Consider the following 13,425-nt stretch of genomic DNA (forward strand, 5'->3'; position numbering starts at 1 on the left):
TACTATTATCCCAGCATGGAAGCAGGGAGGGTGAAAGATAACAGCTTGAGGAAAGCCATTTAATGAATCATGGGGAAGAGAAGATGTAAGCTATGGATTTTTAAACTATATCAATACCTCAGTGTTTCTCAACCTTGGCAACTTTAAGATGTGTGGACTTCAACTCCCAGAACTCCACAGCCAGCATGGCTGGCTGGGGAATTCTGGGAGTTGAAGTCCACACATCTTAAAGTTGCCAAGATTGAGAAACACAACAATATCTTATGCTAGTGAACCCCAATCTGGTGCCTTCCAGATTTGTTGGCTTGCAATTCCCAGGATTCCCAACCAGATGGTCATGGACCATGCTACCTGGAAACTTTGGGAGCATCAGTCTAACACCTCTAGATTCTGACCCTGAGGAAGTTAGCTTTATGCTTTTATTTCTTGACTGAAATAATTTTCAGGATTTGAGGGCCCTAATAAAAATGGACCTGGAGAAGGAGACCTGAAGAAAATTAGCATAAGGAGGAGCAGCACTTAACGTTTCCTTACCTGGCCACTTTTGCTAGAAAATTCTCCATCCTCTGATTTGTAATTATCATCCATTTCTCAGATGGATTCCCAAATAAGTGAGGCAAAAACCAGAGTGAGGGATTTACAAAGGAAAAACGAGAAAGGTTAAAGACAGTTTCTTTTCACCAATTCTCCCTTGTAAAGGCTCCACCCTAGCCTTTGCATCTCTAGCTCCATAAATGAACTCAATTTTTGTTCACCTATTTCTCCTACTGTGAACAGCTGTATCAACAATGCTATTTGTTGCAGTGAAGCCTAAAAATGGACAAAAATCTGTATCTTGCCTTTTTTCTATCTAAGTTCATTCCATCCCAGTTCTGCAATAGTTTGTGATCTGAAATAACATCTACACAAATTGTACACATTTTTGCATGCACTTATCCTTAAATGCAGTACACCTCTGTGCTCACATTTTGTATGCATTTTTACGGGATGTTGTATTTACCTGAGAGGAAGACTTTTTTCCAACTAATTTAGTGGGAGTGTGGGTATTTTAGATTTGCTGAGAATATAATATCAGAGTCAGATCAGGAGCATCCATGGGGGGCAAATAGTCAAGATCCTGGCTGTGATTGAGCCCACCCACCCCCTCTTTTATGTGCACCATGACCACAGAAAGAAGCAGGGCTTTGCTTGCACTGACCTTTTTGACCACCACCCTCCCACAGATGCCCCTGAGTCAGATGAAATTTATCCTCTTTCAGGAAGTAGGGAGATGTTCTTAAATTCAGGTTTGCCTTCCTCTCTGGTAAATATGGCATTTTTTACATGCATTTGAGTTGTGAACCACATTGCAAAATATGAAAAATGTGTGGGTATTACAACATACAACTACATTTCAGGTTGTGAACCGGGTCAGGAGGTGCAATTTGGATATGTTTACATTAAAATGCCCACCAGACAAATCTCTCCCCTGTGCCTCGGGAAGGCCAGCGGAGAGAATATGAGCTCCAGTAAGGGCGGAAATGTGCACATGGCCTCGTAGCTTTCTCCCAATGGCTCAAACATGGACCAAAAATCAACAGCATTGTTCTTGGACTGGTCCCCAAGGTTTCTGAAGAACCCACTTGAGGAATAAAAGAAAAAGGAAGGAAAGGGCAAAGAAAAGACACAAAGATGCTTGTTTCAATCACAAGTGAAATATTCTGGGCCAGGAGGAGAGAAAGCTGTTAAGAAATGCCGTTCATAAAATATTTGAAAAGGGCATCTGACCTGTAAGTACTTCTGACATGGATCACTGAGCTTCAGCAATGGATCAGGAATTAGATTATTATTTGAAATCTGAAAAGAGGGATCATTTTGAGAAATTAAAAGCAAAGAAAATCACCAAACAACCCAGCCCACTGAGCACTGCTGGATGGTTTATTCAGCAACAACATTGGTGCAGGCAGTCACAGGCACCTACATGCACCTTTAAGAGAGAAGATTACCTCCCAGAGTAATTTCATCTTTTAAGCCCAAATTGTTACTTTAAAAAGTTCAGAAATCTCAATACTAAAATCCTTAGCAACCTGAAATATCTAATTGCTTCACAATAGGCATGTATTGGTTTAGCATTTCTTTCATGTCAAAAAGCTTGCGTTTGCAGACTGTTTGGGGTTTTCTTTTATAAGGGTGTCAAGACAGGAATATTGTCAAGACATACAGGGAGTCCTCGCTTACCGACTGCCTCATTTAATGACCGTTCAAAGTTACAACAGTGTTAAAAAAAAAGCTTTGCAACCATACCTCCCGTTTACAGCCATTGCAGCGCCCCGCAGTCACATGATCGCCATTCAGTTGCTTCGCAAATGGTTTGCAAAAAGGAGAATTAATAGAGAAGGAGGAGGTAAAATCTTAAGTTGCGGTCATGTGATGTTTCAGTTAGTGACTGTGGCACTTAGCAATGGAGTTGCAGGTCCTGATTGTGGTCGCTAAGCGAGGACTACCTGTATACTTTATTCCATTAAAGTGTGCCATATTTTTTTTTAAAAAGCACAGGCTTTATAATTAATTCTTCAATGATAGTGCTGCCTTTATTTTCTTTCTAGCCATTGTTGTAAAGAGGTAACACAATATTAGCAACACCATTAACTCTATAGCCATCAGTGGAATCAACTTTATAAACTTAAGCATGATTACTGTACTAAGAGGTAAGCCCCATTAAACAAAGTATGCCTTGCTTCCCATAATCTTGTATAAACTTGCACCGTAAGAAATAAGTGTGCAATTTAATCCCAATATTTGATTATATATTAATTACTAACAGCTGGGGCCTCCATTAATTCCAAACTGTGATCTTATTCACATTTACTTAGAAGTCATATTGATTTTACAAGGCCCACACTAACAAACAGGGAAATCCAGATTTAGTTTTTGGTAAAATTATTCTTTTAATTCTATCCTTTTCCATCCCAAACTAAGTTTCCCAACATTTTAAATAGAGCATTAAACAGAAAAAAAAGAAAAAAAACTTCCAAAAGGAAACTTGCTTTGTTTTCTAACAAGCAGCTGTTATTCCATGGTAACAGCTTTTAAACTCTGCTTTTTCATTTAAGGAGTACATATAGCAATGCAATAAACCTTTCATTTAAGGGACAAATTGGGGGGAGAGGTTGACCATTAAAAACAAAAACACACCATTCATGGTGATTTGCATCCATTGCATAATGAACTGATGCAAATCACTACTTTTGCATTGTCATTACATCATTACAGAAATGACATAACCTGGTACAAATAACATACATATAGCCTAATTTAATATAAATGTAAGTGTCTTGTCAAATCCAACAGACTTCTTGTTATTTCAGAAGGTATTTTGTCAATTTCATCCAAACTCCACTAAATGGGAGTCTGTTAAATTGAGATTTTACTGTACCAACTAAAGGTCTCCTGAAAGATAATTCATCCTCAGTTGCTGATCTCTCTGTTTGGGGACAGATTATGGATGAACAGAATGCACACAGTTTCAAACACATTCTAGAATACTCTCAAAAATCCTATGAATCTTTGGCAGAGTTATGTTGAAAAGAATTTCTGAAAGCAAAAAGTTTACAGGAGTTTCTTCTGACGATCAATTTCTACCGTTTCAGTCAACGATAATGCATGTGATCTACTGAACTACCCTTCTAGCAGGCAAAAAAGGGCCCAGGGAATCTGTAGGGGAGGGTCAAAGCAGCAATTGTGCATGCACAACAAAAGGGCGGAGCTTTGACCAAAGCTGCCATCTTGACCTTTTAGAACCTTTACCTGTGGATGCTCCTGCCTGGATTACCATATCTAGTATTTAAAAAAAAACAAACATTACAGTAAATCCTTGACTTAACAAATGAAAAGGGAGAAAGGGTCCAATAAAACCAAATGTCCATTAAACGGCAAATGGAATTTAATTTGCCAAGTAACGGACTTAGTACCTCCTACTACTGCTGCAGAGAAGGGGAGAACGAAAATGGGTGACACCCATTGTGTGTGTGCTGCTAGTCAGAGACTAGGATTGCACTGCTGAGCAACAGCAGCCATGTAGTGCCCCTGATGCATGGAGGAGAAGGGGCCACTCCTGGCTGGACAGTTAGGTTGGACAACCACCTCATCATCTTCAGCCACTTTGTTCAGCCACAGCAGGCGGGGTGCAGACATCTATTTGCTCTCTACTGAGGCACGGAGAAATGTGCGTGTGTGAGAAAGAAAGTTGGGAGGGCTGAACAAATACAAAAACTCTGTATGGAGAGTTTACTTCAAGGGGACAAGGACCTTGACAGACTCTCTTTTAAAAATGTATCCTCAATAACTGGTTTCATTCGTGGAACTAAGCTAGGAGTTTTAGCCACGGTTTGTTAAGTAGGAAATTGTGATATGACTGACACCTAACCCTAAACCACAATGACCAGGCTCACATACTGTGCTAATCTGAAAATAAACAAGTTGATTTATGCACAAATCCAGTGCCTCTCTCTAAGTTTCTAACTGTGATAGTTCAGTTTGGTACAGAAACCCACAGAAGTCCAGTTTGGTACAAGACATATTTTTTTTTCTTACATTTTCTCTGGTAAAATCTCAGATTTCACTAATAAACTATCAACTTGTTATCCACTATATTTTTGGTTGCTAGGTACCTTTTATGGACCAAAGATATTCAAAGCCTTACTATGTTTCACTAAATCTTCTTCCATAATGACCACTGTTAAAATAAACTGTATTTGCCAAGAAAAACAAAGATGGCATGGATATCCTGTGGCCATTTAAATTTAGTTTTTCACAAAAAGGTTGGGGCAAAAATACGGCAAAAGTGAAGTAGGTTTTCTGCTCTACAAATGATACTGGCCTACAACTGTAATAAACTTCAACTAACTAAATAATTAACTGTCACTGAAGTTGGATTAAATTATAACCAGCATAAAGGCTGGTCACAGAAAGTAGAAAATGTATTAGGTCTTTTTTAAAAAACTCTCTCAAGGAATGCCAAATTCTAATCATTGAAAGTTCTCAAGTTCTCAGCATGTAAGAATATTTACACCATTCCCCTTTTGGAATGATGTAAATCTGTATTCTCTAAATCTGTAACCATAGGATTTTTCCCCTTTTTTTAGGGCTATAAAATGACTAAGGGAATTATCACAAAGGGCAGGAGAAAAGTTGCAGCTTGTGAAGCACAGCCAAGATGGATATTTTATTGCTGGTGCCTGTTGGCATCCTTTATTTACTGCAAATGAGTTAAACCTCTGAAACTCTGCCTTCTTAAAGGAAAAAACAATGGAGCTGGGACTTTAATTTTGGGTTTGCACGTGCAGGGCAACATTTGTGCTTTAAAGTGCTCAGTATTTATAGCAGATTATAACAAAAGAGGCAGAGATTTAAAATCCTTTATTTAAATATATTAGTATTTTGAAGAACGTAGCCTTTATTTTTCTGACTTCCATCTATTTCTACTTCTACTCTACAAATCACAATAACTGTGAAATTGCCTACACCCAAGAGTTTGGATTTCCTCTCTATAATAATACAAAAATTAAAATTCTACACACAATGGAAACCTACATGTTGTGCATATTCTTTCTTGGTTTGCAGAATTTATTTTGCTTTTGTTAGTTAAAGTGGAACTCTAACGATTTAGAGCAACTGTATTCACCCATGTTAAGCTTGTTAATTTTAACCTCCATTAGGGTTAGGACTGCCCACTTGTCAATCAACTCTGATATCTCTGAAGTCCTAGCAATATCTAGGGTGTCCTTATACATTTTAACTTGGAAGTAAGTGCTTAAAGTTGCACCTGAAGACCTGTCACCTTATGGCATTTATATCCAACGGTTTCTCCACTGTCACCTCTAGGAACTCAAGATGTTCTTCATGGTTCTTCCCTCCATTTCCACCCCAAATTCATCCTTATAATGATGTCAGGAGAATTAGGCTGGGAGATAAAAGCTGCCACAGTAAATTGGATGGCTGAGTGGAATTATGAACTTGGCTCTCCCCAGTCCTAGTCCACCACTCCAACCTTACCCTGCAGAGCCTCAACTATTCCAGAACCACAATCTTCATTTGCCACAATAGGAATTCTATTGGCATGGCTGGCTGGGGAATTCTGGGAATTGAAGTCCACTCATCTTAAAGTGGCCAAGTTTGGACAACACTGGCGTAGGTAGAGGATGGGAAGTGACAAGGGTCAACTCATGTTCAGGAGATCAGTTGGATATCCCTTGGAATAAAGTGGGCCTGAAGACACAGGGCATATCACTGACAGCAGCCAAGGGGAGTGACTGCTGTCATCTGTAATTTTTAAAAGATTAGAAGAGAAGGCTTGCTACCTAAAGATATATTTAAGCCTTTCCTCACAAACTGACTTTAAAGAGAGAAGGAAGCAAAGCAAGAGCCACCAAGATAAGTTACAGCACCTACCTTGTTTTTCAGCAAGGAAAATATATGAAATAAGGTGTTTTTCATCCTAGAAAGGGACAGAAATATCATACATGCCTCATTTAGATGAGAAACATACCTATATGGGAGGAGTTGTTTCAGTTTAAGGAAGGCGTCTGAAACACTCCCATATAGATCGGTTTCTCTTCTAAACAAGTCATGTATTATTTACTATCCATTTCCAATGTGAAATCAAAGCTGACTTACTGTTAATGATAACATTACTTGCACACTATAAAGCATATCTACAAAGCCCATGCTGGTTTTGCACTTATCCATTTAATACGTACAGGAAATTATAGGTCATGTACAAAGAAATGCAGCACGCTGGGAAACAAAGCAATATTATTTAGTAGGTGTCGCGTGTGTGAAGCCTTCTCTGATCAAGCTTTGCTTCCTGTTATTTGTGGCACATCAGTGAACCAAGAACCCAGGTTCAGCGCATGAACAGATGCACCAAGAATACTTGTTAAACATGGATCCCAAACTCCCGCTGTGTCGACAGGAAGATATTTCTCCATCATGGCCTGCTTACTGTGGAACCATTTACCCCCAAGCAAAAGGCTCACCCTGACCCTGTTGGCTTTTCAGAAGCGAGTTTTTTTTTAATTAGTTAAGATAGCATTCATTATTTATTTACAGGGCTTACAGAGCACTCCAATCGACTCTGAGTGAGGTACAACCCCCAAATCTTTAATTTGGGATTAAAAGCAGACATATCAAAAATCCAAATGTAAAACTAGCACTGTACATTGTAAATAACCATAAAAAGCTGGGAATCAACCTTCAGGACAATAAAATGAATTCATCATCCAGAGGGATAGTCACAGAATTGCTTATGTGCTCCAGTTTTAGGACAAATAAAATAAATATTTCTTAACTTGCTTTTTAATTATTATTGAGTTTTGTTGTTTTCTTTTGTAAACCGCTGAGAGTTGCATGATTGTGGCAGTTTAAAAATGGAATGAATAAATACATAAGATATAAAGGCACTCTATTATCCCAAAGGGTAGAATACCAAATAATAGATTTAAGGTACAATACAGGAGGAACGCTTTCTAAAGAACCCAGTATCCTGATTTTAGAAATGCCTCCATCCTCCACCTGCTGAAGCCCACCCAGACCAGGGACCAAATGCAGGAAGAATAAAACGTCTTAAAAACACGACAATTCGATCTGTGCCTAAAAACACTGAATGAGAAATCCGAGCAGGGACACACACGGGTGATTGGCCCACAGCAAACCTTTTGTCCTCCAACTAAGCAGAACTTCTGAAAACAACCTCATCTGGGCTTTAAATTGTTCCCATACAATTTTGCATACCATAATAAAGGATTCCCAATAAATCAGAGCGTCTACAGAACGGCGCTGGCACCGCCATTTAAAAAGTCACAGGCCAGCCAAGATAAGCTACCATGGTTTGTTGGGCTCTTCAATGGGCCAGCTAGGAAAGGCCTTGCATACATACATGAATTGCTTTGACGATAGTGAGCCCCCGGGTATCGCCTGCCCATAGTGCTAGTCAGCACATTATCCGGTGTCGTCAGCTGTTTTCAAAGCACTTGGCAGAATTGTTTTCCTGGAGGAAGAGAAGGAAGAAGAAGAATGCAAAGATTTAGTACAATGCCTATATTGTTTTCATTAAAATGCTAATGTCCCGCTCCCTGGCTCTGGATAACGGGTTTATAAATTATTCACCCTCACACCGGCAGGAGAGATGAACTGTTGGACTATCAGTGCCCAGCAAATTTACTGCTTGTACTTGTTCTCTGCTGATAAGTATAAATAATTTCCCAGCCAACATGGCACCTGATACACCGGCTTACCTGGAATTTTGCAACCTTGACACAGGATGCCTTTCTCCAGGGGTGGACCTCAGGGCCGCCCGTAGATCTCTTGGAGGGGGAAGGGATGGCCGAGGTAGTCCAGCAAGTCTGCAGGACTGCCCTCAAGCTACACAGTTCAGCAATGGGCTTGTTAGAGTGCCGTATCAAACGTGAAACATCTAACCTATTTGCCATGCAAATTAAATTGGGGGAGAGGTGGACTTCCCTTGAAGATTTGGGGGAAGATGTAAGATTTAAATGGGGGGGAGAGATACTGAAGAGGAGGTAATTTATAACTGATGAAGCAACTTCTCTTTGAATCAAAATATTTTGAAAACTAAATTAAGATCCAAGTCTAAATTAAAGTTTCCACTATAGTTATTTATTACCCTATAAACCAAAAATATCTGCAAAACAATTATATAAAATATCTGGCACATCTCTCGTCAGACTATGAACATCTACCTAAGCCATCTGACCAACTCTATTATTAACACTAGAGTTCCATCAAATCTATCAATATCCAATTTTGCTCTAAAGTTTGACAATGTTTTAATTACCCCTCTGGTGTTTGGAATTTCCACTCAGAAGAATATGATCCACCCATTTTTTTTTTAGCCAAAAAGTGTTTTTCATCAGGAAGAATATGAGTTTCTTCTGAACTCCCCCCTCATCAGTCTTTAACAATTTTAGTTTATAAGAAAACTATTTATTTATTTAAAACATTTGTACAGCCACCTATCTTAAACCAAACTCTGGGCAGTTTACAATCAAAAATAAAACCACATAGACATAATAAAAATCAAAACCAATTAAATTTATAACCAAAACAAACAAAAAAATCTGGCTTGACAGAACCCCCACATTCTCTCCCACTCTAACCTCACCCTATCCCAACATCTGGGGGCAGAGTCAGGTCTTAAGTGCTCTTCTAAAGGTTAAAAGGGTGGGGGCCTGTTGGATCGGGGGGGGAGGTGTACCATAGGGCAGGGGCTGCCACAGAAAAGGCACACTTCCAAGGACCCAACGTTTAAGGGAAGAGACCTGGAGTGTGCCCACACTATCTGTTCTGGTGGAATAGGCAGATACCCTCAGGGAGAGGTGGTCCCACAGATGAACTGGTCCCATGCCATGTAGGGCTTTAAAGGTAATAACCAGTACCTTGAATTGCACCTGGAAAGAAAGAGAGCCAGTGCATCTCTCACAATAGGGGTGTAATATGGGCAAACCTAGGGGCAGCCAACACTGCGTGTGCTGCTGCATTCTGGACCAGTTGTAGTTTTCGGCTGGTCTTCCACAACAGCCCTACGTAGAGTGTGTTGCATTAATCCAAATGGGAAGTTACCAAGGCTTGAGTGACTGTGAGCAGGGCCTTAGATACAGATATACTCTTAGATATAGTTCTCAACCTTTAACATTCCATAGCCCAAACAGCATTATCATTTAGAAAAAAAATATTAAAAATACATAATTTTACAGAGCAAATTTGAACCTGGACCCTGGTCACAATACAAACACTCAAAAATTCAGGAAACTGAAACTTTCTCTTGCCTAGCAAAGTAATTAGTTTAAACCACAAACCCAGAAGAATGAAAGAAAAGAAAAAGATGGAAGATTGTGAAAGAGCTTGTTTAGGCTCTCTGTGTGAACCCTCCAAGATGCCATCTGCTCTGTATGGACTTCAACCACTGGTGGTTAGGCAGGGTGTCCTCAGGGCATGGTAAAAAAAAAGTCAAGATGGTGCCTACAATGGTGCAATTGAAGCTCCACCCATTTTTATGCGCATTGAGTACTTTCAACTGGAGCCATGCATGATCGTGTCTGTTGCTTTTCTTCTAAGATTTCATGGCACCAAGAGTACAGCAAGGAGAAGCCTAAGGCAGCCTCCTCCACCACTCAGGGTGTTTACTGTATATCCACTCATTCTAAGTCAGATCCTACCCTGAAGTCATCATGGAAGAGTATGTGATTTATTACAGTTCTGAAAAAGGACAATGAACTTAAAACTATAAACCGAAGACAGGAAACTGTCAACATCATCACAGATCCTCTTGGCAGGCTGATAGCTAAGGGGCTAGAGAAGTAGCCCTTACATTTCCTTTGTCCCTTAAATTGATTTTGTTCAATGGAATGGCGCAGGTAGGGTCCTCCAGTTCTATGGCTGGCCTCCTGAAACTTTTGGGCTAGCTGTAGGACTGCCTCATTGCTCATTCTAGTCCAGCTTTAATTTTGGCTCACTAGATGTGAGACATGCAAAGTTGTCATTTCCAGGGGTAAATTAAAAGGAGGAGATATGTATCCATAACGTTGAAGTGGGTGTATTTCAGGCTCAGAACTAATTTTGATTCAAAAGGGCATTGACACAATTGATCACTGACTTGTACAAAGAAGTGTTTAAATCCATCAAGAGGTAGATCATATGAAGTTGATGATTATATTGCTTGGTTCTTTCAAACAGTAGATACTGCAATGAAAAGGGTGAGGCTACAGTTCATTGTTAGAGTATGCATTTGTCTGCAGGTGTTCCCACATCCAAGGTCTCATAGGTAGACCACCTGAAAACACCCAGGAGTAGACAATGAAGAAGACATCTGTCCTAGACTTTGGAGAACTGATGCCAATCACAAAAGAAGTACTGGATTAAAATTTAAACAGTTTTTTTATTTATATTTATATTTATAGGTGGTAGGAAACTAATCATTTTTGATTCTGGATTTTGTATTCTGACAATGTTTTGGGGAGAGGTGGGGCAACCAATTAATGGTTCCAGCCTATTCAAAGCAGGAGGACATTAAACATACCATATACGTGATAACTTAGCATCCCATCTGCACATAAATCATAAGCCATTTATTTATTTACTACAGTCTGGTAATAATAACCAAACTGGTAATATCCTGAGTGTCAAATTGCCATTCTCTACTTTATATTTACTCTCCCAAAACAGTAATGGAATGCTGTAGTTATTTAAGTACCTTAAGGATACTATGTGTACCTAGCCAACCTTGGGTGATCTTGAACAACTAAGTGGGATGAATTTGGTTAGCACTTGGAAGGGATATTGAGCTGAGAAATTCATAAAACATCCTGAAGGTACAGGTAATGGTAAACCATTCCATACTGGTGCCAAAATGCTATATCGGCACATACATAAAGTCAAACTTGAGGGAAACGGGACAATGCAAAATATTTATTTATTTATTTACTCAATTTATACAGCCACCCATCTCACTTTTACATGACTCTAGGTGGCTTACAATAAAACAAAAACACAAAATGCATAATATGAACAAAAATAGAAACACATAGCAGCCGGGCATGATCTAACTTATCATCCATACAAGCAAGAGATGGATTCTAATCCACAACCAGGACCCCAGATTCAAGCACAAAGCTAGGCTGTCAAGCCCTTATGAAAGGCCAACAAGGATGGGCCAATCTAATCTCAGGGGGAATGATGTTCCAAAGACTGGGCACCATGGCAGAAAAGACTCTCCTTCTAGGTCCCGCCAGCCAATACTCCCTAGCTGACGGTACCCGGAGCATCTCCTTCCTGCCAGATTGGATAAGATGGGTAGAAACAACTGGGAAGAGACGGTCCTGTAAGTAACCTGGTGTTAAGCCATGAAGGGCTTTAAAGGTGACAACCACCACCTTGAATTGCACCCAGAAGCACAATGGAAGCCAATCCAGCTTGTGGAGTAGTGGTGTCACATATGCCGAGTAACTGGCACCAATATCTGCCTCCACGGTCACATTTTGCACCAGTTTAAGCTTCCAAATATTCTTCAAGGGCAGCCCCACATAAAGCGCATTGCAGTAGTCCAATATGGAGGTCACAAGGACATAAGTGACCGTGAGCAGGGCCCCCCGGTCCAAAAATGGGTTCAACTGATGCACAGCTCTAAGCTGTGCAAAGGCCCTTCTGGCCACAGCTGCCACCTGCTCGTTGAGCAGGAGCTGAGTCCAGGAGGACCCCCAGATTGTGCACCGGCACTGCCATCCCATCCAGAACCAAATATGGAAGGTCCCTGGAACCAGGAGGTCAAAAAATCCAGAGCCATTTGGTCTTGCTTGGTTTGAGCTGAAGCCTGTTGCGCCCCTTCCAGGCTCCCACAGCCTCCAGGCACTGAGACAGAACCTCCTATCACTCAGGCAAACTGGGGTAGAGATACAAAGCTGATATAAAACCTCACCCAAAACTGTTGGATGACCTCACCCAGGGGCTTCATGTAGATATTAAATAGGAGGGAAGAGAGTACTGAGCTCTCAGGCATCCCACAAAGGAGCAGCTACCGGCTAGATCTCCCTCCTCCTATCAACACCAACTGAAACTGACCCTGGAGGAAGGAGGAGAACCAGCACAACAACACTGTGCCACCCACTCCCAACTCCTGGAGCCAGTCCAGAAGATATGATTGATGATATTGAAAGCCGCTGAGAGGTCAAGAAGAACAAGGATGGACACACCACCACCATCCCACTCCCACCAAAGTTCATCCAAGAGTGCAATCAATGCCATCTCAGTCCCATACCTAGGCCTCAACCCTGACGGGCGTCCAGCTTCTTCCAGGGTCCTCTGAAGCTGCAACACAACCACTTTCTCTATAACCTTCCCTAGAAAGGGAAGGTTGGAAACTGGACGAAAATTTTCCAGACTGGTGGGGTCTAGCAATGGTCCCTTGAGGAGGAGGTGAACCACCACCTCCTTAAGAGATGGCGGAACTACCCCCTCTCTCACAAAGGAGTTAACTGCTGCCCAAACCCAACCACATGTCCCTTCCCGGGAAGCCTTAACCAGCCAGGAGGCACATGGATCTAAAACAGAGCTGGCTGCACTAACAGCCCCGAGGACCCTATCCATGTCCTCAGGCCCAAAAGAATCAAACTCTCTCCAGATAACCAAGCTAGATCCAGCCCCAGTAACCTCCACAGGACCTGCATCAAGGCCAGACTCCAACTTAGAGTGGATCCAATTGACTTTGTCCATCAGATGCCTAGCATACTCTTCACAGTGACCCTGCAGGTGAACCTCAGAGCCACTCCCACCCAGGAGGGACTGGGTCACCTGAAACAGGGCTGCTGGACAGCTATCCACAGACACAATAAGGGTGGAGAAATATTGATGTTTCACCGCCCTTACCGCCACAGC

The 13,425-nt window shown here is 41.1% G+C and overlaps 1 protein-coding gene across 14 annotated transcripts in view; it reads right to left on the reverse strand.

Moving 5' to 3' along the window:
- The window catches only part of APBB2 (amyloid beta precursor protein binding family B member 2), a 172,448-nt gene that overhangs the window by 95,287 nt on the left and 63,736 nt on the right, over positions 1-13,425 (reverse strand). For 9 of the 14 annotated variants that reach the window (XM_088131134.1, XM_088131138.1, XM_088131139.1 and 6 more), the window contains one exon: positions 7,916-8,026. In XM_088131134.1, coding sequence (XP_087987260.1) covers positions 7,916-7,961 — 46 coding nt within the window. In that variant the 5' untranslated portion in view covers positions 7,962-8,026. Of the gene's footprint in view, positions 1-1,767; positions 1,837-7,915; positions 8,027-13,425 lie in introns of all 14 variants that reach the window. The other 5 variants (XM_088131142.1, XM_088131141.1, XM_088131137.1 and 2 more) reach the window with 1 other exon arrangement.

Source organism: Python bivittatus, unplaced genomic scaffold (genome assembly GCF_059951505.1).
Source record: "Python bivittatus isolate LINGU-HERP-01145 unplaced genomic scaffold, Pbiv_v1 ctg000970_np1212, whole genome shotgun sequence".
NCBI classification, from domain to species: Eukaryota; Metazoa; Chordata; class Lepidosauria; order Squamata; family Pythonidae; genus Python; species Python bivittatus.